Source organism: Hermetia illucens, chromosome 2, assembly GCF_905115235.1.
Source record: "Hermetia illucens chromosome 2, iHerIll2.2.curated.20191125, whole genome shotgun sequence".
Lineage (NCBI taxonomy): Eukaryota > Metazoa > Arthropoda > Insecta > Diptera > Stratiomyidae > Hermetia > Hermetia illucens.
Window position 1 is genome coordinate 50,277,079 of NC_051850.1, and position 23,841 is coordinate 50,300,919.

Here is a 23,841-nt window from a genome sequence, read left to right on the forward strand (position 1 = left end):
GGCTGGGATGTTGATCTCAGATATCCGAGAAAAAACATCAACGACTGGGCTGTCTGCACCGGACACATGTACCTTAAGGCAAAATCAGAGGCTTATGGTCCGTGAACACGGTGAACGGCCTGCCTTAAAGGGAACACGGAAGTACTTGATGCTCAGATACGCGGATAGTAATTCACGATCGTATGGGCTGTAATCCCGTTAAGCGGGATTCATTTGTTTTGAGAAGAAGCCTAATACTTGCCAGCTATGAATTACCGTCTGCTGAAGAGCAGCACCTGCTGCAATGTCTGTCAGCGAATACGCTGGGAGTACATTTTGTTGAGGGAATGCCAAAAGTGTATTGTCTACCAACTGTTGCTTGGTGGTCTCAAACGCTTGGACGGTTTCAAGAGACTACACAACCTCCCGCGAATCTTTGGTCTTAGGACCAGATAGGAAGGCGTTAAGTAATGCCTGTTGGTGAGCGGCCCTGGGTAGGAAACGACGGTAGAAGTTCACTATGCCCGAAAATCTTCTAAGATTTTGGCAGCGAAAAGCTCGCGATCACTTGCACCTTGTCTGGGTCGGGTTGTAGGCCGTCGGGTGGTGATGGAATGGCCGAGAAATTTCATTTGCTGCTGGATAAATTGCACTTTTGAACGTTAAGAATTTGGCCATTAGGGTCAAGGAGATGTTGGGAAATGCACTAGAGATGTGCCAAATGCTCGAAATCGGTGGAAGATACGACGAGAATGTCATCCAAGTATATGAAACAGAAGTCCAAATTTCGTAATACAGAGTGGATGAATCTCTGGAAGGTTTGCGGCGCGTTGCACAGGCTAAAAGTCTACCGTGTAAACTCGAAAAATTCAAAGGGTGTGCAAATTGCTGTCTTTGGAGTATCTTCTGGAGCTACAGGCATTTGATGGTAGGTCTTGGCGAGATCCAAGGTCGATAAAACACAACAGTTCGCTAAATAATGCGGAACGTCTTGGATGAATGAAATAGGGTACCGGTCTGGAACCGTCTCAGCATTCAGGCGTCTATAATCTCCACAAGGTCGCCATTCGCTGTTGGGTTTTGGGACCAGATGGAATGGAGACATCCAACTGTTTTTATGAAGCCTGCATATATCCTGCTTAAGTATGTAGCTGTTCAAATTCGAAAAGATTGGGGAACTAGTAGTGCTAATGTGATGCTGAACATCATGTATAACTGAGAGAGACTATGTTCGGTAGTAATGTTGCGGTATTTTTGAAAAAGTGCACGAATACGTGGATCGGCAACATCTTTAAAAACGATAGGAAGAGTGCTAACGACCTAAGTAAGGTTTCCCTAACCACCTAAGTAAGGTTGTGTGGTCCAACATCCCATAGTGACAAAAGAAGTCCGCGCCTAATATGAGGATACTGATGTCAGCCAAAATGGAGTGCCACGAAAAGGTCCTACTCAAGGCAAGACTCACTTCTACTTGCCTGTAGCTGTTAGTTGTGATATGGTGAAGTTTGCTGTCGCTAATTTTAGCTGCTGAGGGAGAAGCTTGTAGGGTGTGGGAACAGAGAGGATCGAGACTTCCGCGCCCGTATCTTCTAGGTAATTGCACCTATTAACGGAGTCGTACACTGTAAGGCGACGTGTGGTGCACTTCGGTTAGGTGTTGACGCGTCTCCCAGTGAACTCAGTTTTTTGAACTTGCAGGAAAAGTGCATGGGCTGGTACATTTAGCGGTCTGTTCTACAAATCTTCGATGGGACAAGTGCGCGCTTATGGGGAGCGTGGCTACACGAACGCCCATTTCTCGAACGAATGAATTCGCGGCCGCCCTCTTGAAGGCAAATCATTCATCGCCGCCCTATGTGTGGCCACATTGGCCGTAAGCGCGAGCATTTGAGTTTGTATATAAGTCCCTGGTGCCATACAGGACCGAAAGTTTGTGAAGATCTAATGTGATAAATTGCACAGATTTTTTGACATCTAACCCCTTTGCGATCTCTTTAAGAATTTGGAATACTCGGTGTGTTGTGGCATGGTTCTTTTTGAAGCCGAATTGAAACTTCGGATCCTTATCAAATTTTCCAACAGATACCCAAATTGCTTCCTTCCAAATTCGAAGAAAGCAAGAGAGTTTCAAACAAAAAATTATGATGAAATTAAGGTAAACAATTGCTTTCTTTGGAAGGTTTTTAGTTAGTATATTCGAAATTTTGTCCAGACCAGGAGCTTTATTCCTTCTCATCAACTTAATAATTCTCACCAACTCGGAAGCTCGGCATAGCTCTGTCGAGCTTTTGGAATAGCCAAAGATGCTTTCTGTGGGGTTATTTGTGCAGCAAGATACGAAACAATGTTTCACATCCGCCTTAGTATGTCACGCGGGAAATTAATATTTATAGTTTTATATTTTTATGAGTAACTGCCAGTTGATTAATTAAATATGGAGGCGACCAGTAGTTCATCAACTTGTGCTCAAGGTATGGGACAGCGAATTAATGCCTGACGATTGGCAACGAGGCATTATATGTCTCATACATAAAAAGGGAGATATCACACAGTGCAGCAATTATAGAGGTATGACGTTGCTGAGTACCATCTATAAGATATTCTTCGCTATCTTGCTAGGCCGGATAGCCCTATACGTCCAGAACATCATTGGCCCATGCCAAAGAGGCTTCACTCCAGACAAATCAGCAACAGATCAGATTTTCACTCTGCGGTAAGCGATGGAAAAACTGTTGGAATATGGACAACAGTTGCACCATCTATTCATCGACTTTAAAGCCGCCTATATAGCATAGCCAGGGTAAAATTGTACACGGCCATGAGAGAATTCGGCATCCCGACGAAACTAATAAGACTGACTAGGCTGACCCTGACCAATGTGCGAGGACAGATAAAAGCGGCAGGATCACTCCCAAGACCATTCGACATCAACAACGGTTTACGACAATGGGATGCCCTACCATGCGTCCTCTTTAACCTGGCCCTCGAAAAAGTGATTCGTGATGCTGATGTAAATGCAAGAGGTACGATCCTCTTTAAGTCCACCCAACTACTGGCCTATGCTGACGATATCGACATCATGGGAAGAACCACCCGAGACGTACAAACTGCCTTCATCCAGATCGAAAATCACAACCGATAACCGCTACGATGATGAAATCGGCGCACGGTTGTTGTCAGCCAACAGAGCCTATTTCATTTTACAAAAACTGTTCCGCTCGAAACGTCTCACCATAGGGTCAAAGCTCTTACTGTACAAGACTATGATCTTGACAGTCCTCATGTATTCCCCGGAAACTTGGGTTCTTAGCAAGAAAAATTGCGAACTCTTGGCCGCGTTCGAGAGAAGACTCCTCCGAAGAATTTTTGGCCCCCTACATGAGGATGGACGATTCCGTAGCCTACGCAATGACGAAATCTATGAGCGATACCATGACCGTCCGGTTGTGGATAAAATCCGGGTCACTTAATCCGTATGCATGAGGATGATCCAGCCCGGAAAGTCTATAAGGGCAATATCTATGGTAGAAAAAGAAGACGAGGCATACCCTGCCTAAGATGGAGCGATGGCGTAGGCCAGGACACCAGACAGCTTTTAGGGATATCGAATTGGTGGACCTCGGCGCAAAACCGGGATGTCTGGAGTTGATGATGATGAACTACCAGTTGCCGGGCTACTGAAGTTCCTTGGCTCGAGTTGTGACGTCACACAACATGGCGCGGGCATTTCAGCTGAATTTAATTGAAATTTAAAATGCCGATAATTTCGAATAGTTTTTTTTAATAGAAGTGATTTCTGTCATTAATGAAGATAGAGCAGGAGATCTATTATAAACTAACCACAGTTGAACATTTGTGGTTTTATGTTTCGGGTCGTTATTCTGATAGAAGCTGAAACAGTCAGCTATATCTAAATTCTGGGTACCACTCGTAACATTTTGCTTCAGAATCTATAGATACTTATGCTGATCCATGATTCCATCGGATGATATTGACCCCCAAACCATAACAGACCCACCTGTTAACTGTTGGCTGTAAGTTTTTCTTCATATTCCTTGGCTTTCTGCAAATCTATTATCGGCCATCAGAGCGAAAAAAGTTGAACTTACTTTAGTCGGTAAACAATACCTCTTCACAAACGAAAAATCCTTTTTTTTGTGCAGTTTTGCAAAGTTTAACCTTTCTGAACGGTTTTTCTTCTTGCTATACGCGATTTTTTTCGCGCGACTGTACAGGGCGTTTGAAAAAATACCTTTAACGCTTTGAGCCACTGTACGAGCATGCATGTAGCAGCTTCCGTGTGCGTGCATATGTATATTTATGTATGAAAGAAAGACTAAGGAAACGCTGTAGAATATTGCTTTCCAGTAGCCAGTCTTTATTTTGTCGAAACATTCTTAAATCGATCTTATTTCATATAAATTATGGTAAGAATTAAAGAGTTTCAGAAAAATGTCTATTCTTATTAATAGAATTATTAAGATGACCTGAAATGTCGATATCTTTTTTAAACAATCATAACTTGGAGGGAAATAGAGCCAAATTAACACAGAAGGCTCCGTAAAAACTCCATGTAAATTGATATGTGCTATGTAAATAATCTAATAGGATTCCAACAGTAGGAACCCATAAAGCGATAGTGGCGCCAAAGAAATGTTAAGCGGCAACTAACTAAACTAGCTTAAAAACCAATTTTGACATTTCCCAGCAGGTTATGTTTACTGGAGATTGCGGTGTTTACGTTTGGTTGCGTTTGAGATTTATGAGATTCGCAGTTTGTTTTATAATAAAATATTTCTCAGAATATTGTGAAAATATTACAAAGGACGAATCATGTCGCTAGCAGATGAGCTTCTGGCAGACCTCGAGGAGAATGACAATGAAGACTTGAAGGAACTTATCAAGGAAGAAGTGGACGCGGAAAATGAGGAAGCGGCTGCACTTGAAACCCTCCGGCCTGTTTTCGAACCTATGGAGGTAGACATTAAAGTGAATTCAATTCGCGAATTATGCAAATTGCATGATTCATCCCGTTTACAAAATATTCTTATTCAAATAAACAAATATGCACTAAACCCGAGGACTTCATGCGACATGATAGGCAACGTTGAATCTGATCCTGAATACCAACTTATTGTGGAAGCGAACGGTATAGCCGTGGAAATCGACAGTGAAATTTGTAAGTATTCCACTAATGTAACAAAAGTGCTACGTCTAATCGTCATCACTCTTCCCAGCAATTATTCACAAATTCACTAAGGAAAAGTACCAGAAGCGATTTCCTGAACTAGATTCCTTGATCGTCGGTGAAATGGAGTATTTGCACACGGTCAAAGTCCTGGGAAATGATCTCGAACAAATTAAGAATAATGAAGACTTGCAGCAAATTCTTACTCAGGCAACTATCATGATTGTGTCGGTTACAGCGTCAACTACCCAGGGGTGAGTGCATGTTGGAGTTTCCTTCGAAAAATATCACTACATCGTATTTCAACCTTCTCTAGATCTCTCCTAACCGATGTAGAGAAAAGGCAGATCGACGAGGCTTGTGATATGGCAATTGATTTGAATAATTTCAAATTGAGGATTTATGAATACGTTGAAAGTCGGATGACTTTCATTGCACCAAATTTGTCCATGATTATCGGTAAAGTTACTTTTAGCTCATTTCCAAGGAGTTTACTATGACTGATTTTTTTAATTATTGGCAGGAGCTTCAACTGCTGCTAAGCTCTTGGGTATCGCAGGTGGATTAACGAAGCTATCAAAGATGCCTGCATGTAACGTTCTCGTGCTCGGATCACAAAAACGAAGCCTCTCGGGGTAAGTCTGATTTTATTTCATACAATGAGCATATACGTAAGTGGAAAGGTTGCAATTTATTTGTAAACGCAATGAGGGATATTAAAGAATTGCATTGAACTTTGATGGAGGGAAATCGTGCAGTTTTATAGAACACGTCGAAATGCGCCTTGTTGGGTTGTCTCCCTTACAAATTCGAGGCGCTAAATCAACTTAGTGCGATTCGAGACGAAAAAAATCGTGAAAATTATTGAATTTTATTATTAAAAATTAGTTCAGGATGGAAAACCTACATTCACAGGCACAATTAGTCGCCCACCTATATAAATCGTCGCCCTGTTTGTTCACGTTAACTGTGGCTTGTTTGTTTCTTTGTCAAGTGGGTACTCTTGCAATTAAATAAACAGTAATATCGTTATTTCATTTCATAAATTTATGACACCGACGGGTTTTTGCAATTTTTTCGTTGTTTGATATTGTTGCAGTTGTATTACTTCATTGATCTTTTCCGTTCTTTTCTGCTACAGTGTACGAGTAGTGCTTAATTTGAGTATATAGTGTGTTGTTTGTGACTGTAAAAAAAGGCGCTCGATGCAACTGGTGCATCTATGGCAGTGGCTCTAGCTGACACTGTGTACAGCCAACGTTGTATCACCCGGTCACTCGATGTACCTTGTACTGCGGTACGGGATGACATCAAACGATTTCGGGAGACAGGCTTATACACCTCCAAGCCAGGTCAAGCCTGATATTGATGCACTTCAACTCGAGACGGGCGCTTCGTTGTCCGCAATGTGTTGAGAAATCACTTTTGCACCGATACTGTTTGTACACGTATTTTTGAAGTGAAAAATGTCAATGTGAGTGAAGTTCGCATCCCACAACTGCTCCTTCAACACCGTAGACCTAGAATATGCTGACTGGATTGTGGAGGGATGGAAGGACGCCCTGTTCCCAAATGAAAGCAGAATAGCCTTAAGAGGCACAGATGGCATCAGTGCGTCTACAGGAGCTATATTTGAAACAGTAGGCCATCAGGGAGGCTCCATAATGGTTTGGGGAGGTGTCTCCTACGAGACTTGTACGGTTCTTATTGTGTTCGATAGAGGAAGTGTGATCGCTCAAAAATATGCAGAAGATGTTCTTCAATATCATATCATACCTTTCGCACCATTCGTTGGTGACAACTTTAGATGACCACGAACATTGCCGTACCACAAGATCAGTCGCTGAGTACCTTAATGAGGTCGACCCAGAGATGCCGTCTGCATACAGACCGCTATGTATGCTTGATACGGCCGGGAAAGTGCCCCAAAAGCTTATCAGAAGTAGACTCGCTGAAGCGATCCGCGTTGCTGGGGACTTATCCTCAAAGCAGTTTAAGTTCAGAACAGGGAGATCCACGGTGGATGCTGTTATGGAGGTGGTTGCGTGGATGCGGTTCATCGAGCCGAAGCACACAGCCACCGATCTCGACGATTCTTGCTTCTCATAAAGCTTAATGTCAGAAATGCCTTCAATTCCATAAGGTGGACAGATATGCTAGGCCCATTAGAAAATTAATTCCGCGTGCTTAACTATCTCTGGCGGATATTAAGAGATTATTTGAAAGATCGCTCTATGAGACGCTAGAGGGCTAGAGGAGGAACAGGGATCCATCCTAGGGCCGGACCTCTAGAACGCTTCCTACGATAGTCTGCCAAGATTCAACATGCCAGAAGATTCGGGCCTGGTCGGTTATGCAGACGACGTAACGGCATTTGTTGCCGGACGCACAGTTGAAAGTAAACTTGGCATATTGATGCGACGGGTAAGCAGAGGGACTGCTCATGGATAAACCGCAGTAGTCATCTTGATCAAAAAGAGAATCCGGACACTGCATCCCATGTCGATTAGCGAGTTGACTGTAAACCAGCGATTAAATACCTTGGTTTAATGCTCAACCCGAAGACGAGCTTCTTCGAGCAAATCAAAGGCTGCAGGTGGAGTCTCGGCTAATGGCGAATGTTGGGGACCCTATATCTACTAGGAGACGTCGTCTTATCGGAGCAACGCAGCCAGTTCTGCTCTATGGTACGAAGGTATGGGCTGATGCCCTTGACAATGAGGTGCATCTTAAGTGCTTTGCTCAAGTGCAGAGACATGGAAGTTTTACGAGTGTCGTCTGCCTATCGCATTGTCTCCCAACCGGCCGTAATGCTGATTATGGGAGTGATCCCCTTTGTCCTCCTTGTCAAGGAGCGTAAAGCTTTCAACAGCCGCAAGGGCGAAAACTTAACCCTTCAAAGACGTTAATTTTTTTAACATTGAATAAAGAATTTTTTTTAGTATTTTGGCTCTAATTACACTTATGAACTCAGGCAAAACTCGCAATAAAATCACCTCATTTCCAAGAAGCAACGAACACAGACCCACATCACAATTTAAGCACTTAGTCCGCACTGAAGATTTGCAATCCTCTCCAGCACACCCTCTTTTTTTCTTTCCTTCGTTGAACACTATTAAGGGTTCAATGCGTCGAATCTTATCCCATCAAGCACTTTTAATGAGAGTGACGTCTTAGAACCCAATAAGTCTCCAGGAGACTTCGCCGCCATAATTCGTCGTTCTGGGTCCCCGGATAGACCAAGACCCCGTCAGTTCAATCCCTGTTATAGGAACTCTTTAATACCGCACGTACAGAACTCTCTATTCTGATCTGAGCAGTTGCTGTCAGCTGACGTCCCATAAATTATCGGCTAAACTCTCTATTCTGATCTGAGCAGAGCAGTGGCTAAACCACCGACGCCCTCGTCTGCACTGTCCTCATCAATGAGGTTACTCGGCTCAGTTGGTGCTATGTACACCGGTGTTGATTCTATGGAAATGTCTTTATCGTGCATTGTTTCCAGTAGCTGAATGCCTTCTTGAACAATCAAATTATATAATTTGATAATATTCCTGAAACAATTAAGGCTTCTTGATGTTAAACCACCATCTACGATAATAAAGTAACTTTAAAAATGTAAAATAGTAAAAAGTAGTGAGAAAGCCTAGCGTTACATCTGGGTAACGCTGACTTTTACATCAATTTAGTGCATGAAGATTTATAAAAATGAGTTTTTTCAAGTATATAAAAGATTCATTTTCTAACAAAACTATTATCAAATCCAGCCGAAATTATTAATCAAAAATTACTTAGAAAGTTAGCAAAAATGTTGTATAACATACACTTGTTTTGCAATAGAACAAAGCCACTAGAAGAGGATTTCACGGCAGAAATGACGGCCAGATAATACTACGTTGTAACAAAAAAAGAGCAGTAGCTAGTCAGTAGCTTTATGCAGACACAGGTGAGCTCTCTACAGACAACATTGTCAGCGATATGTTGAGGAGCGCGGGCAGATGGAGTCGTGTTTCGCATTATGTTCGGGCCTTATTGCGAAGATGATTGAATTCGTGAGGGTTTCTTGAACTAAGAACTCAATTCCTCCTCTTCCCTCCCGTTGGTGAAAGGAATTCCCTGACTTGCGCGCTCCCAAAGCCGGGAAAGGGGGGCGGAGGGGTGCTAGCCCGAAGTAATGTATCAAACGGTTCCAGATTAGTTCTCTGATGAGAAGGAGGTGTTTAGTTGGTAGTCCGCAGTCTCGATCTTAACCGAATTGAACATATTTAGGACAACCTCTTAAGGCGTGTACGAGCTAGAGTATAAGTCGTTACGATCCTTGGAGAGCTCAAGCCTGCTGTGGTAGAGGAATGGCATAATATCCTCCAATGGGATATCCAACATATCATGAAAAGTTTACCAAACCGGCAACAAGAAGTCATAAGGGCGAAGATATTAATATAACTGCGTTTTAAGCTATAATGAATTATAAAATGGTACTTCAATTAAAAATTTGGAGCTTAGCTTGCATGTGCATTCTACCTCGAATTGCTATACAGTGACTTACCAGTCCGATCGAATGTTTCCAATTATAAAATCAATGAAAAAAAATCTTAGATAGCTAGAGTAATAAGTAAGTTAGCGTAGAGCGCTATTTTCAAAATCAGCTGTTGACAAGGTGGTTCGGTTGGGTTTGAATCCGACGATTGCGGTGGCCACTCGAGCATTTGGAAGGACTGACTTTGTAGTCATGTTAGCAGAATACCTCGGATCATTATTGTGCTAGAACATAATTTCTGAATCACTTTTTCCTAATGTTTGATGGCTCCCATCAAAACTATTATTCCAAATAGGAATGTACCTTTCCATTGCCATTCTTCTCCATATCCTCCCAAACATATCAAGCCTCCTGACGTCACGCAACCCTACATCATCACATTACCCCCACTGTGTTTCCTTAAGCATATTTAGTTCAAACTTGTCTTCTACACCGCGCCATGACTACTTACGTGCGTCCAATCTTAATCTATTTATTTTTATTTCGTCCGAAAACGTAGCCCCCTCCCAGCTCTCTATAGTAAATTGTCTGTACTTTTTCGCGAAGCTATGCCTAAGTTTCCGATGTCGTTTGGTCGACATCGGCTATCTAATCCTTGAACGGTCCCGTAAACCACTGTTCGTTAAAACTCTACGCACTGTTTCTATACTAATATTAATTTTATGTCTATGGATTGCAACGGCATTTTTTTCCTCTAGTCCTAACCGCTCGCGTGATTTTGCGCTGCGTCACATTAGATAATTTCAGTGGCCGCCGATTTCTTACGGCATTGCATTCAAGTCTTCTTGTGATACTATTGCGCGATATGTACTGACCGCACTAATTGGTATACTTAACTGCACAGAAATTTAACAATGAGAGTGTCTCTCTTTCAATTTTTTCTAAATTTCCGCGATCGAATCGGAATTTACCGGTTTTATCATAAATGAGGATGAAGTAACAACACCAACAACTCTTGTTGAGTCAAAAATGCTTGAGAAATATCCAAAGAAAGTTTTAAGTTAAAAAAGTTAAAAAGTTTTAAGTTAAAAGTAATCTTTGCTAAATATATACGAAATTCACATAACTAATCGTTTTCTCTGTTTTCATTTTGAGAAGATTTTATCGCTACTTTATTAAACGCGATCTATTTCAAGTCCCACAAGTACCACACAAATGGTAATAGTCTAACCTGAACATGTACTTGGCGGTATTTTATTTTGCAATCCAATAGCGGTAAGAAAAGCTTAAATATGTACGAAAAGCGAGCACTCGATCGGAATTGTGAGTCACTGTAAGTCTACCATTCTAAAATCGTAGAACGGCGTATAAGCTAAAAAATTGCAGTCATTAATTGCTGCTAGAATATATTTCGCCGACGTGATTTGCCACAAAGGTTTTCCTGGTGGCAGGGCCAAGCCATGCCAACACTATTATGGAATCCTTCAATAGTAGGTCGTTGCATCACTAAAATTGAGTATACCTTTGACTTGTTGTATCAATTTGGCAAGGAGTAGAGCACCAGCTCGCTCAACGTCGTCAACCTCCGTCAATAAGTCGTCCACGTAAAAATCTGTCAATGTCCGTTTTGATACATATTGATGATCCAATTGTTCATCTTCTATCAGTCTCCGTTGTGTAAATGGTGCACCCGCTGTGAGATAAGTTTACGGTTTTCAACCAATAGTGCTGGATTGATGGCCTTGTTTTTTGATAGTCTGCGCCCCTGCTATCTACTAATATCTGGCGGTACAATTTCTCAATGTCCGCCGTTAGTGGAAGGAGCTTGATGGGAAACAACAAATACAATGCGTACCTTCGAGGATGTGCTTTGATCACAGAATGGTGTGGTAGGTAATATGCTGGTCTTGAATAGATTTGCTTCCTCAATTTTTCCTAATGAGATATATTCCTACAGAAATTGGTTGCACTGACTGTTTAGGTGTTTCTCTAGGCTCACCCTATTCTCGATCTGTTTGTAGCGCCTTATTGCTTCTCTTCCTCTGTTAACATGGGAATTCTTAGTAAGTCCTTTACTTCCCGAAATTTCTTGATTTCACGATTCGTAGAATCCGATAAGATCCAACTTAGTTTTCTGGATGGTGATTGTATGAAGTATCCAGGTTACGGTAATGCATAAAGCAATTTCATAACGCAGTTCTCCATTGTTTTATGGGGATCGGTCGTCAAAAATTCAGTTTATTTAGATTAAATTTGAGACCGTGTTGCGTGAGGCGATCATTCCATTTTTTGACAAATTGCTCGAGATCAACTTTGCTATGAAACGCTAGGAAAACATTATCTGTATGAAGCAGTGTATAGGGCGTTGGATTTTGGATGTTCCTTGTGACAGTGTCCATAATAAGAATAGAGGGAAGTAATGAGAGGGCGCTTCATTGATGAACACCCAGCACACGAACTCTTCCATCACTAGGTATTGACTTCATGTGGCATACTGTCAAACGCTTTCTGTAGATCCAGAAATTCAATGTAGAGAGCACAATACTCTCCATGAGTAACCGTGCAGCGTGTATTGCATCGGTAGTTCCGCAGTTCTTGACAAACCCGGCTTGATTCACGGTTATTTCAACGATTTCGCGAATACGGTGGTCAAAAATGCGTTCAAAAATTTTCATGGTATGTGATAGCCATTGGATCGGTCGATAATTTGAAAATTCTGCTGCACTACTTTTGTTTTTCCATATTGAAATTGTGGTACTTTCATGCCAGTCAAATGGTGTTCTACCTTGCTGAATAACCACAGTGTTGGGTTCCGGCTCTGAGATTCCCAGAGTTCAGATGCGTTGTCGTCTGGTCCTCTTGCTTTCCTCGATTTCATTCGTTTTATTGGTTCCTTGACTTCAATTGCTGTGACAGGTGGAACTACAAATGTCGGCAATGTTTGTGGAAGTGGAGGATGAACAAATTCTTACATTACGTTGTGCGTTGATGTTGGCTTTTGACGAGCCAATACAGATCTATCTCGCCGTGTCCAGTTTATCGTAAAGATCTTTGTAATGGACCTTCGGGCGACAGCAATCGTTTTCTTTGTTTCTCGGTTGACATTCTTGTAAATTTGCCAATTGACCAGCGGTTTATCGTCAAGCAACTTGTGGTAGAGGCGTTTCTTTTCACGGAACTTCATTTTAATATCGTCTTTCTAAGCCAAGCATCTCGGTTGATGAACCGCTTATTTGGCTTGACGACCCTGAGGGTTGCATAGATCGCTTTGTGGATCGTGACTTTAACTTGTTTCCACGAATCTTCCGCATTCTTAATGGTTGATAATCGCGTAAGTGAGATCATTTTTTCACGAAATTGCCACCATTTATTGCGCGCCGGCAAACGGCAATCAAAGGCCGATGCTAAGTCAGTTAAGGTGGTAGTATATCGGCACTTTATAAGAATATAGTCAATTTGCGTTTTACTGTTCCCACTATAAAATATAGGAATACGAGACAATCGTTTAATGAACCATGTATTCGCATTTACAAGGTCATGGGTGTCTGCAAAAGTCACTATACGCTCACTACCTTCATTGCGCACTGCAAACAATTTTCCCTCATGACGTCTGTTGCCGTCTGCCTTTTCATCCACATCAGTTACCAGTAGGCACTTTACAGGTCTTTGCATCAGGAAGTTTTTGCATAGTGAAATAATCCAATTATACTTTATTTATCTCTTTCCCTGATCTCAGCATTTTATTTTTGCTTTACTGAGGACAATACAAAGTACGTTGTCTCAAACCCTCCTCCATTATTTGGGCTTGGGACCAGCATGCTATGTAAATAACATGTCGGTGTTATAATATTTCCTAATATGTTAAATATTTCCAAGCTGATAAAGTGCCTTTAACGTTGAACGGTTAACAATTTAAATCTAGTTTTGCTTCGCATGAACTTTCCTATAATATGTAACCGATTTTCCTGAATAGCTGGAAAATCCTACACTTGAAAGATTTGCTTTTTCTTTCATTTACATATGAAGGACGAATTACAAGTGCCTTCATTAACATTTTTTTTTTATATCGTCACGATTTATATTTGTGAATAACTTTTAATTTAATTCCAGATTTTCGAAAGTACAGATGTTACCCCATACTGGGTTTATATATTACTCCCAAATAGTACAGGATACGCCACCGGTAAGTAGAAATCATAATCTTACGGACAAATTTCCTGAATTCATTTTCTTTTTTTTCCTCCTTTTTTTAAGGATTTGCGAAGGAAAGCTGCACGATTGGTAGCATCAAAGTGTACATTAGCAGCTCGCGTAGATGCATCTCACGAAAGCATTCATGGTGAAATTGGTTTGAAGTTCAAAGAAGACATTGAGAAGAAATTGGATAAATTACAGGTACTGAGAGGATTTTATCTATAAATTTTAAACTTTTCATCAAAATAGATATATCATTTTGAATTTCGGGGCTTTAAAAAGGAAATTCCTTTTTTCTTACTGCAATGTCTCATCGATTGCCCAACCAAATTTACCATTTTCCTAACCATATTCATAAATTCTTTTGTTCTTTTTAATGTGGCGTTGTCCATTTACTGTGTTGATAAATTTTGTGATTATTGATTACAAATACAACTTCCTTCCAATTATTAAGAATAATTTCTTTTAAAGTATAAAATGCGATGTTAGAACCGAGAAAATTGTCTGACAATAGTCGATTTGTTTTCGGTAAAGTTCAATTTTGGCATTGCTTGTGAAAAAAGCGAAATTCATCACCAACGGCGCAACAACCGGTATCCGGTCTAGGCCTGCCTTAATAAGAAACTCTAGACATCCCGGTTTTGCGCCGAGGTCCACCAATTCGATATCCCTAAATGCTGTCTGATGTCCTGACCTACGCCATCGCTCCATCTCAGGCAGAGTCTGCTCCGTCTTTTTTTTCAACCATAGATATTGCCCTTGTAGACTTTCCAGGCTGGATCATCCTTAACCATACGGATTAAGTGATCCGCCCATCGTAACCTATTGAACCGCATTTTATCCATAACTTGACGGTCATGGTATCGCTCATAGATTTCGCCGTTATGTAGGCTATGAAATCGCCCATCGTCAGGTAGGGGGCCAAAATTCTTCGGAGGATTCTTCTCTCGAACGCGGCCAAGAGTTCGCAATTTTTCTTGCTAAGAAACCAAGTTTCCGAGGAATATATGAGGACTAGCAAGATCATTGTCTTGTACAGTAAGGAGCTGTGACCCAAGAGGGAAAGCTTTGACAAAGAGGGAAATCTGATTTCCGACAGAATGGGCATATTGGAGCGATGGGTTGAGTACTTTGATGAGCTACTGAACAACCAGAACATCGGCGAGTTGGAGGTCCTGCTAAGTGAAGATGACGGACAAATACTGCCACCACCAAGTTTAGGAGAAACAGTCCGTGTAATTCATCGGCTAAAAAATCATAAGTCGCCAGGAGCCGATGGAATTGCAGCCGAATTGGTGAAATATGGAGGCGACCAGTTACACCAAGTGGTTCATCAACTTGTGCTAAAGGTATGGGACAGCGAATCAATGGCTGACGATTGGCAACGAGTCATTATATGTCTCATACATAAAAAGGGAGATATCACACAGTGCAGCAATTATAGAGGTATTACGTTGCTGAGTACCATCTATAAGATATTCTCCGCTATCTTGCTAGGCTCCATACGCCCAGAACATCATTGGCCCATACCAAAGAGGCTTCACTCCAGGCAAATCAGCAACAGATCAGATTTTCTCTGTGCGGCAAGCGACGGAAAAACTGTTGGAATATGGACAACAGTTGCTCAATCTATTCATCGACGTTAAAGCCGCCTATGATAGCATAGCCAGGGTAAAACTATACACGGCCATGAGAGAATTCGGTATCTCGACGAAATTAATAAGACTGACTAGGCTGACCCTGACCAATGTGCGAGGTCAGATAAAAGTAGCAGGATCACTCTCAAGACCATTCGACATCAACAACGGTCTACGACAAGGGGATGCGCTATCATGCGTCCTCTTTAACCTGGCCCTCGAGAAAGTGATCCGTGATGCTGAGGTGAATGCAAGAGGTACGATCCTCTTCAAGTCCACCCAACTACTGGCCTATGCTGACGATATCGACATCATGGGAAGAACCACCCGAGACGTACAAACTGCCTTCATCCAGATCGAGCAGGCGGCGCGAGATCTTGGGCTGCACATCAATGAAGGCAAGACAAAATATATGGTGGCAACGTCAGCACCGAAGACGAATCAACCAACAACATCAAACCGCACTGGTCAAACGGGAAGAATAAAGATAGGAGAATACAACTTTGAGACCGTTGATAATTTCTCCTATCTAGGGTCGAAAATCACAACCGATAACAGCTACGATAATGAAATCCGCGCACGGTTGTTGTCAGCCAACAGAGCCTATTTCAGCTTACAAAAACTGTTTCGCTCGAAACGTCTCACCATAGGGTCAAAGCTTTTACTGTACAAGACAAAGATCTTGCCAGTCCTCATGTACTCCTCGGAAAGTTGGGTTCTTAGCAAAGAAAAATTGCGAACTCTTGGCCGCGTTCGAGAGAAGAATCCTCCGAAGAATTTTTGGACCCCTACATGAGGATGGACGATTCCGTAGCCTACACAATGACGAAATCTATGAGAGATACAATGACCGTCCGGTTGTGAATGCGGCTCAATAGGTTACGGTGGGCGGGTCACCTAATCCGTATGGATGAGAATAATCCAGCCCGGAAAGTCTATAAGGGCAATATCTATGGTAGAAAAAGAAGACGAGGCAGACCCTGCCTAAGATGGCGATGGCGTAGGTCAGGACGCCAGACAGCTTTTAGGGATATCGAATTGGTGGACCTCGGCGCAAAACCGGGATGTCTGGAGTTCCTTATTAAGGCAGACCTAAACCGGATGATTTTGAATATTCGACAAATAAGGAGCTCAATGAACTACAAATCATTATATTTATTATTTCCAAATATTTTATGTTACTGTGCTCTTATTTCAGGAACCACCTCCAGTTAAATTTGTGAAACCTCTACCAAAGCCAATTGAAGGAAGTAAGAAAAAGCGAGGTGGCAAGCGAGTCCGTAAAATGAAGGAAAGATACGCTTTAACTGAGTTTAGAAAGCAGGCGAACCGTATGAATTTCGGAGATGTAATATCGCTTTTTTCAAAACAATATTCCAAAACAAATACTATGTGGACTTCATTTTCAGATTGACGAGGACGCATATCAAGAAGATCTGGGCTACACGCGTGGAACAATTGGCAAAACTGGCACCGGCCGGATTCGTTTGCCCCAAGTAGATGAAAAGACTAAAGTTCGAATTAGTAAGACGTTGCAGAAAAATTTACAAAAGCAACAAGTCTACGGTGGGAGTACAACGGTACGGAAACAGATTTCTGGTACAGCTTCTAGTGTTGCTTTCACACCGTTACAAGGTCTTGAAATTGTTAATCCTCAAGCTGCTGAAAAGTCGACGGATGCTGGCGCGAAGTATTTTTCGAATACATCAGGATTTTTGTCGGTTGGCAGAAGAACGACTTGAGGATTTTGTGATTTCGGTAAATAAGAGAAAAATATAATATAATTCAAGCGATATTAGATTTTATCTTTAAATTAAATATTCATCTCTATGTAATACTAAAATGCAATCGAATTGGGTTTCTGTCAGAATTATCTTTATATCTTGGTGATAAATTTGAGGCACTTTACATGGCCTTGTTATTCAAGCGAGCAAAATATCTTGCTCTTTCTACATACCGCTGCAAACTATGATACACAAAAGTTTTGGAGCGTTGAATTTCTACCTTTTTAAAATTTTGTTGAATTGAAAAGAAAAAACGAAGGCGGAAGTCTAGCTACTAAGCCCTATTCTAAGGTCTCTTGAGTGGCATTTTGGTAAATGTTCAATATCCTTGACAACTTGCTTCTGGTAATTTTTCTAAAGGACGCCATCTTCGAAATATTTCCATCAATTCTGAAATGAATTATCTGCATTTAGTCGTTCCTCTTTTGTTGACCTCAATTCAGGTGTTTTTCGTATCCGTTTTCTTTCTGTTTCGCAACCTTTTCTGTAATCTTTGTATCATAACAGTTTTCTTTTGAATATCTACAATTTTCTAAGAAGCAAGTTTTCCTCTCGATTTAGAGAAGGCGTTTTTCTTCATGCCCCCAAATTCATCTTTGTATGCTGCAACAGTATTTAGTACCAGAGAGCTCATGGAACTACTCTTCTACGATGCAAACCGCATTGTGACAGGTATATCGAAATACAGGGGTGGTTCCAAAAGTATGTAGTCGCCGTACGCGATGCAATCGAAACAAAACGTCACGATCTTATATTAAAATGTTCCTCCCCGTTACGGTCTATGTGAAATATGTTCATTTGCGTGAGTGGAAAAAAAGCTTCCGGTTCGCGTAACGAAACTCTATCAACGGTCATTCATAAAAATTTAAACTTTGAAACACTGTACGTCAATAAAAATTGCTAATGTGTTGCGGGAGGTGTGTGGTGAGACTACTTTGGATCGCTCCATGATTTCTAGGTGGCCGGCAAAATTTAAAGGCGGTCAAGGGTCGGTGGAAAGTGATCCACGTTCGAAACGACCACACACGTCCACGCGCCTCTATCGGGGGTGTTTTGGTGTGTGATGGTGTTGATACAGGTACTACTACAGACGGTGAAAGATATGCGTATTTATTACACAAAAAGTTACGTCGACAAATTCGTAAATGACGGGGAACGTTGTCGGAAACGGGTGTCATCATTTTGCACGAGAATGCGTGACCGCATCTTTATGCCTCTGTTGTGTCTGTATTTGGCGAATATGGTTGGGAAACACTGCCACTTGTTGCTTACTCTCCCAACACCAGTCCTCCGGACTACGACTTATTCCAGAAGCTCAAGGCACCAATGAGGGGCGCGTCCGTTTCACTGATTTGACCGTGCTTAACGACGCCGTCAGCGAATGCATCCGCGAGCTAAATTCTAATAGGCTGTTAAACGGTATTCATTGGCTTCCCGAATGTTGACGCCGTGTTATCCAGCCAGTGAGATTATATAGAACGCTAGTAAGTAAATTTTGGTGTTCATTTAAAGTAAAAAAATGCTTAAACCATATTGTGCATTACTTTTTGAACCACCATCGTAGCTTTGCGCCTCCAGGAATACTTTGCACGGAAGTGCTCCCTCGCCATTTTTTTTGCTTGTGTTACGGGGGATACCTAATGTTTCGCTAGCCTCAAGAAAAATTATATCAAGCAGCTCGTCCCCCTAAGTATTTCAGCTCTATATTTATACCTGGAAAATTGCGCGAAGAAATTATTTCACGAAATAGCGAAACTTGAGTTGAAAAGCCATAGATGCGCCAGGTGCTGGACGAACGCCATTTCTGGTTATGGAGATGAAGGTGTGGCACTGGTTCAGCGACGTAACTAGCTATGATCACGTCAGAAATGAGGAAATCCTTAGTCGGTGTGACGATATGCACAGCATTATTTGCTGTAAACTACCCACACGCTGATTTGTTAATCGTTGAAAATTATGCTGTTCTAGCAATTATCCGAAATATTCTTTATTTTTATATTTATCTACAATGTAAATTGACTGTATTTTGTTTAACTATTGACTTTTGTATTCTCGGAATAATGGAAAACATTCACCAATTAGGACAGGAAGAATGTGTCACAGATTTGTAGGTTTCAGAATTGGTGAAATGGTTGTCTTCCATGCAAATGCTGACTTTGTCATTTCCAAATGTCTCTACTTTTTCGAATCGTTGAAATATTTCAATCTAATTGGTTGGCCTTGTGATGGTTTCTTTTGATCGAATCACTTTCTCGATTCGTATCTTTTTAGTTTCCCAAAAATTCAAGGCTTCTTCTTCTTTTTCTTTAGCCTTTGTCCCGTTCACAAGCGGGGTCGGCTCGCCGTGATTGGTTTCGCCGTTTGGTTCTATCCAATCTCGAGGCTTTTAAATCCCCATCTAGCGTATCAAGCCATCGTTGTCTCGGTCTGCCTTTTGGTCGTTTACCATCGACTTCGATGTCCAGACCAATCTTGGCAAGTGAATTCTCGTTCGCACGAATTGCGTGACCATACCATCGAAGATGCCTCTCTCGCAATCTTTCCACGATCGGGGCAACGTGTAATGCCACTAGTCCAACGTAACATCTTCGTCTTCATTACCGCAAGACGTCGTTCATTGTCTTTTATAGTTGGCCAACATTCAGGATCATAGAGAGCGACAGGACGGCCGACATTGCGGTAAATTTTAGATTTGAGACATTCGTTGATACGTCGATCACAAAGAACACCAGTTGTGGAACACCACTTCATCCAGGTTGTGTTAATGCGTGAAGCAATTTCATAACGCACTTCTCCATTGGCTGATAGCGTTGACGCGAGGTATTTAAATTGTTCAGTTGTGGGCAGATCACTGCCGCTGACAGTGATTGTGCCTGTTTCATGGGGATCGGTCGTCAAAAATTCCATTTGTGGACAAGTTGCTCGAGATCATTTTTGCTATCAGATGCTAGGAAAACATCATCTGCATAAAGCAGTGTGTAGGGCGCTGAACGTTGGATATCCCGTGTGGCAGTGTCCATAACAAGAACAAAGAGGAGTACAAAGAGGAGTGGTGAGAGGGCGCTTCCTTGATGAACACCAACAGAGGCACGAAGCGGTTTTGATACACCCGCCATACTTCGAACTTTACTTGAAATTGAACCCAGCGAGTTCTTCTGGCACCAAGTGTTGTAAACCATACCAGATGAGTTCGTGTGGCACACGGTCAAACACTTTCTCTAGATCCAGAAATGCAATGTAAAGAGGGCGATGCTTCTCACGGTGTTTCTCCATGAGTAACCACGCAGCGTGTATTGCGTCAGTAGTTCCGCAGTTTTTGACAAATCCGGCTTGATTTACGGTTATTTCAACGATTTCGCAAATACGGTTGTCAAGAATGCGTTCAAAAATCTTCATGGTATCAGTCAGATGGTGTTCTTCCTTCCTGAATAACGTTCTTATCATTAAAGCAACAGAAGTGTTCGATGTCCTGTGGGAGTTCGTTACGACTTTTTTTCGATGAGGAAGTGAATAGTGCGATCAGCTGATATAACGGTGAGCTTCATCAGCCGATCATCAAATTGTTCAACGTCTTTAATGGCATCACGGAAACCTTTTGAAAAGGCAATATCAACACCGTATTAAGTGTGTGGGTTACCAGAATAGAGAAGTTTATAGCCGTTTTTACCGCGTTCGCGTTCAATGTCGTAGCTTCTGGCACCAGACCACCGGGTTTCTTGCAGAGCGCAGATATCAATGCGCCTTTTCCGAAGGGCTGTTGCAAATTCCTCGAATTTTCCAGTTAGGGTACCAACATTTAGCGTGCAGGCATGTATTTGTTTCGTTCGGACTAACTTGCTTACGTCCTGACGCCGTCCATGCGCCAAAAACCCTTGCCCATTTCTCGACAGGACCGGGGCCCGTCCTGCCGCGTCGACTGAGGTGGACGCCCTAGCATTTCTCCGAGGCTTGTGACTCAATCCGATCATCTTGTTTCTAACGACATTGTATGCATTTTCTGGGATCACCTGTCGCGGGACCTGTCACCAAGAGAGGTCATGTAGGATTTAGCATAGTAGAATAACTCCAACTATACTCTATTTATCTCTTTCCCTGATCTCAGCATTTTATTTTTGTTTTACTGAGGATAGTACAGTGTACGTTGCCTCAAACCCTCCTCCATTACCTGGGTTTGGGACCAGCATACTATGTTAATAGCATGGCGGACTTTATGTGTGGGCTATTCTTATTTTTAGCTGATTCGACCTCCTTTATGTGTTCTAACAGCCTAGTATGGACTAGGCGTTTTGTTTGCCCTACATAACTCTTGTCTTGTCTTATAAATGCTGCTTTTTTCAGTACACTCTTTTTTGTCCTTGACTAATTGTAACCGAGTTCTAAGTCGGCATCGTCTGCTGGTCGAGGTGACCCGGGATCCAAGTTTGTGTAGCCGCCTTTTGATGTTCTGCGTCCGACCCGAGTAGGTTAATGTTATCCATTGGCCTAGGTTCTGTCTTCGCCTCTTGGAGGAGTGTTGAAAGTTGCTGTCTTGAGACCTGGGGTAGTTTCTTTTGGTCCGGTTTTCGATGAGGTTTCTGTTGTATTCCCTTTTCTTGGTTGTTATTAGGATGTAGTTTATTTTTTTTTATTTCTTCTCTCCTCGTTGAGCGGTGTTGTGACCATCCTGTGAATCATAAAGTTGTATGCCGCCATATTATGGTGAAAATTGTGGTTTTGAGGTGTATGTGATGGTTCGTTTTCTTTGTCAGTTTCCCGTAGGTGTCGAATTCAAAATTCCCTCTTTCCCGGATTATTTTTAAGTCAAGGAATGGTATCTCCCCTTTATTTTTGAAACACTGAAAAAGGAGAGAGTTGGTTTCCGAAATACGTATTTGTATACATTACCAAATACTTTTAGCCAATAAAAAGGAAAATATTTTCACAGGCAAATCTTTCACTTATAATTTCGGCTAACTCCTCCTAATTAAAACCATGAGCAGGTTTTAGTGGGCAAAAATCCATCGCTATCAGTACGCGTTAACCCTGGGGTTGGTTTTTTGATGATTTTCACCTCTGAAAAAAATGGCTTTTGACGACAATTTGTTTTTCTGGTGTAGTTCAGAAGACAGCGGACTTTTTAAGGTAACCTTGGCTGGATTTACAATTAATTATCAAGTTAATAGATTTGCGGGGAGTAAAAAGCAATGGGCTCAACCGGGATTTGAACCCGGGACCTCTCGCACCCAAAGCGAGAATCATACCCCTAGACCATTGAGCCGCTTAAAACCACTTACACTGGGAACTTTCTCGTAACGCTGCCACCTTGCGCCTTCTCCAAATTTAAACCAAAGATAGCAGCACCTATTCTAGACAGAGTTCATTTTCCTCGACCTGTCAGAAATCGTACGTGACGTCCGGAGTATAATTGGGCAAAATTTAGAAAGTGTGTGGGTATATTATTTTTTTTTTGATTCTCGTCACTGGAGTAGTTCCCTAAGGACACAGGAACTAATAGTTACAATTATTAGGTTCGAATCAAATCAATTTCTCGAGATATCAATTGGAACATCTGGCACAAAAGCGGGCAAAAACATTGTGTAGGGAAACATGCCGTTACCGAGTGGCGCGTATAACCAGCAAGGACCCAGCTGCTTCGACAAAATGAAAATGGGCTTCACGATCGGTTTCTGCGTAGGAATGGCTAGCGGTGCATTGTTCGGAGGATTCTCTGCCTTGAGGTATTGCATGTTATTAGCCCGGCAGGATGAGGTTATGTTTTGATGGGCTTCCGTGTCTCATTGATCTGAAATAAGTCGCCGATATTATGTAATTGATTGTGGAATTGTTTGCATTGTCCAGGTACGGTCTTCGCGGAAGGGAGCTAATAAATAATGTTGGCAAAGTGATGCTGCAAGGTGGCGGAACATTTGGAACGTTTATGGCAATCGGTACCGGAATAAGATGCTAGCCTCCGCGGTGATGCGTTGCAACGACGTCTAGGAGATATCACTTAAAATTAGATTAATGTTTTCAGTTGGTAAACTCGCGATATTTTTAAATTTATTGTTGAAATATAAGAGAGGAGAAAGTCTGATTGAATATTTATTGGATTCCAGTTGTTGCCTCCATGGGGGTTGAATAAATATTCGATACGATTCCAAATTAAAGGTTTTCCTTATTTTTGGTTGACGGCAATTTAAAAGGAGAGTTCTGTCCTTTGTAATCTTTATTGCTGATTGGACGATTTTATCCTAATAGGATCACGGATTGCGGGGACTCTAAGAAGAATTCTGCAATCAGTTTTACTATATAAACTATAGAGCTTACAATAATAATATTAGAATTGCAAAACTACTAATATATCATTATAAATATCCCTGGATATCTCAGTGTTGTGAAACCAATAGTGATTTGATCAGATACTCCTAAGTAACGAATGCGCGTCACAACTGAGGATTGCTTAAAAATTGTAAATAGATAAGTGAGATTAATCTGCTCAGATGACTCCAATTGTATGTCATTATGCAGGTTTCTGGTTAGTATAATAATTGCCCTTGTACCCGTGGAGTTCATGTATGATATGGATCTTGGGGATGCTCCTGA

General features: G+C 41.7%; 2 protein-coding genes and 1 non-coding gene across 4 annotated transcripts; 2 read left to right on the forward strand and 1 right to left on the reverse strand.

Moving 5' to 3' along the window:
- Nucleotides 1–4,701: 4,701 nt before the first annotated feature.
- Nucleotides 4,702–17,356, forward strand: LOC119648272 (U4/U6 small nuclear ribonucleoprotein Prp31). Its single transcript, XM_038049927.1, has 8 exons — nucleotides 4,702–5,158; nucleotides 5,217–5,421; nucleotides 5,484–5,626; nucleotides 5,691–5,802; nucleotides 13,755–13,827; nucleotides 13,899–14,039; nucleotides 16,674–16,823; nucleotides 16,885–17,356. The coding sequence occupies exons 1-8, from the start codon at nucleotides 4,813–4,815 to the stop codon at nucleotides 17,215–17,217; spliced, it is 1,503 nt and encodes a 500-aa protein (XP_037905855.1). The 5' UTR covers nucleotides 4,702–4,812; the 3' UTR covers nucleotides 17,218–17,356.
- A 5,088-nt stretch (nucleotides 17,357–22,444) lies between these two features.
- On the reverse strand, nucleotides 22,445–22,516 carry Trnap-ugg. Its single transcript has one exon. It is a non-coding gene; the product is annotated as a tRNA-Pro (tRNA).
- A 54-nt stretch (nucleotides 22,517–22,570) lies between these two features.
- On the forward strand, nucleotides 22,571–23,400 carry LOC119648377 (reactive oxygen species modulator 1). Of its 2 annotated transcripts, none has more exons than XM_038050109.1 (3): nucleotides 22,571–22,689; nucleotides 22,767–22,976; nucleotides 23,098–23,400. In XM_038050109.1, exons 2-3 carry the CDS (start codon nucleotides 22,846–22,848, stop codon nucleotides 23,204–23,206), a joined length of 240 nt encoding a protein of 79 aa, XP_037906037.1. In that variant the 5' UTR covers nucleotides 22,571–22,689; nucleotides 22,767–22,845; the 3' UTR covers nucleotides 23,207–23,400. The 2 variants fall into 2 exon arrangements, with proteins under 2 accessions (XP_037906037.1, XP_037906036.1); XM_038050108.1 differs by having other exon boundaries at nucleotides 22,573–22,683.
- The last annotated feature ends 441 nt before the right edge of the window (nucleotides 23,401–23,841 follow it).

Coding starts and splice junctions, on each gene's coding strand:
- LOC119648272 (XM_038049927.1), top strand. CDS start 4,813: ATGTCGCTAGCAGATGAGCTTCTGGCAGACCTCGAGGAGAATGACAAT. Junction 5,422..5,483: donor ACAGCGTCAACTACCCAGGG/GTGAGTGCATGT, acceptor AACCTTCTCTAG/ATCTCTCCTAACCGATGTAG. Junction 5,627..5,690: donor AAATTTGTCCATGATTATCG/GTAAAGTTACTT, acceptor AATTATTGGCAG/GAGCTTCAACTGCTGCTAAG.
- LOC119648377 (XM_038050109.1), top strand. CDS start 22,846: ATGCCGTTACCGAGTGGCGCGTATAACCAGCAAGGACCCAGCTGCTTC. Junction 22,977..23,097: donor GGAGGATTCTCTGCCTTGAG/GTATTGCATGTT, acceptor TGCATTGTCCAG/GTACGGTCTTCGCGGAAGGG.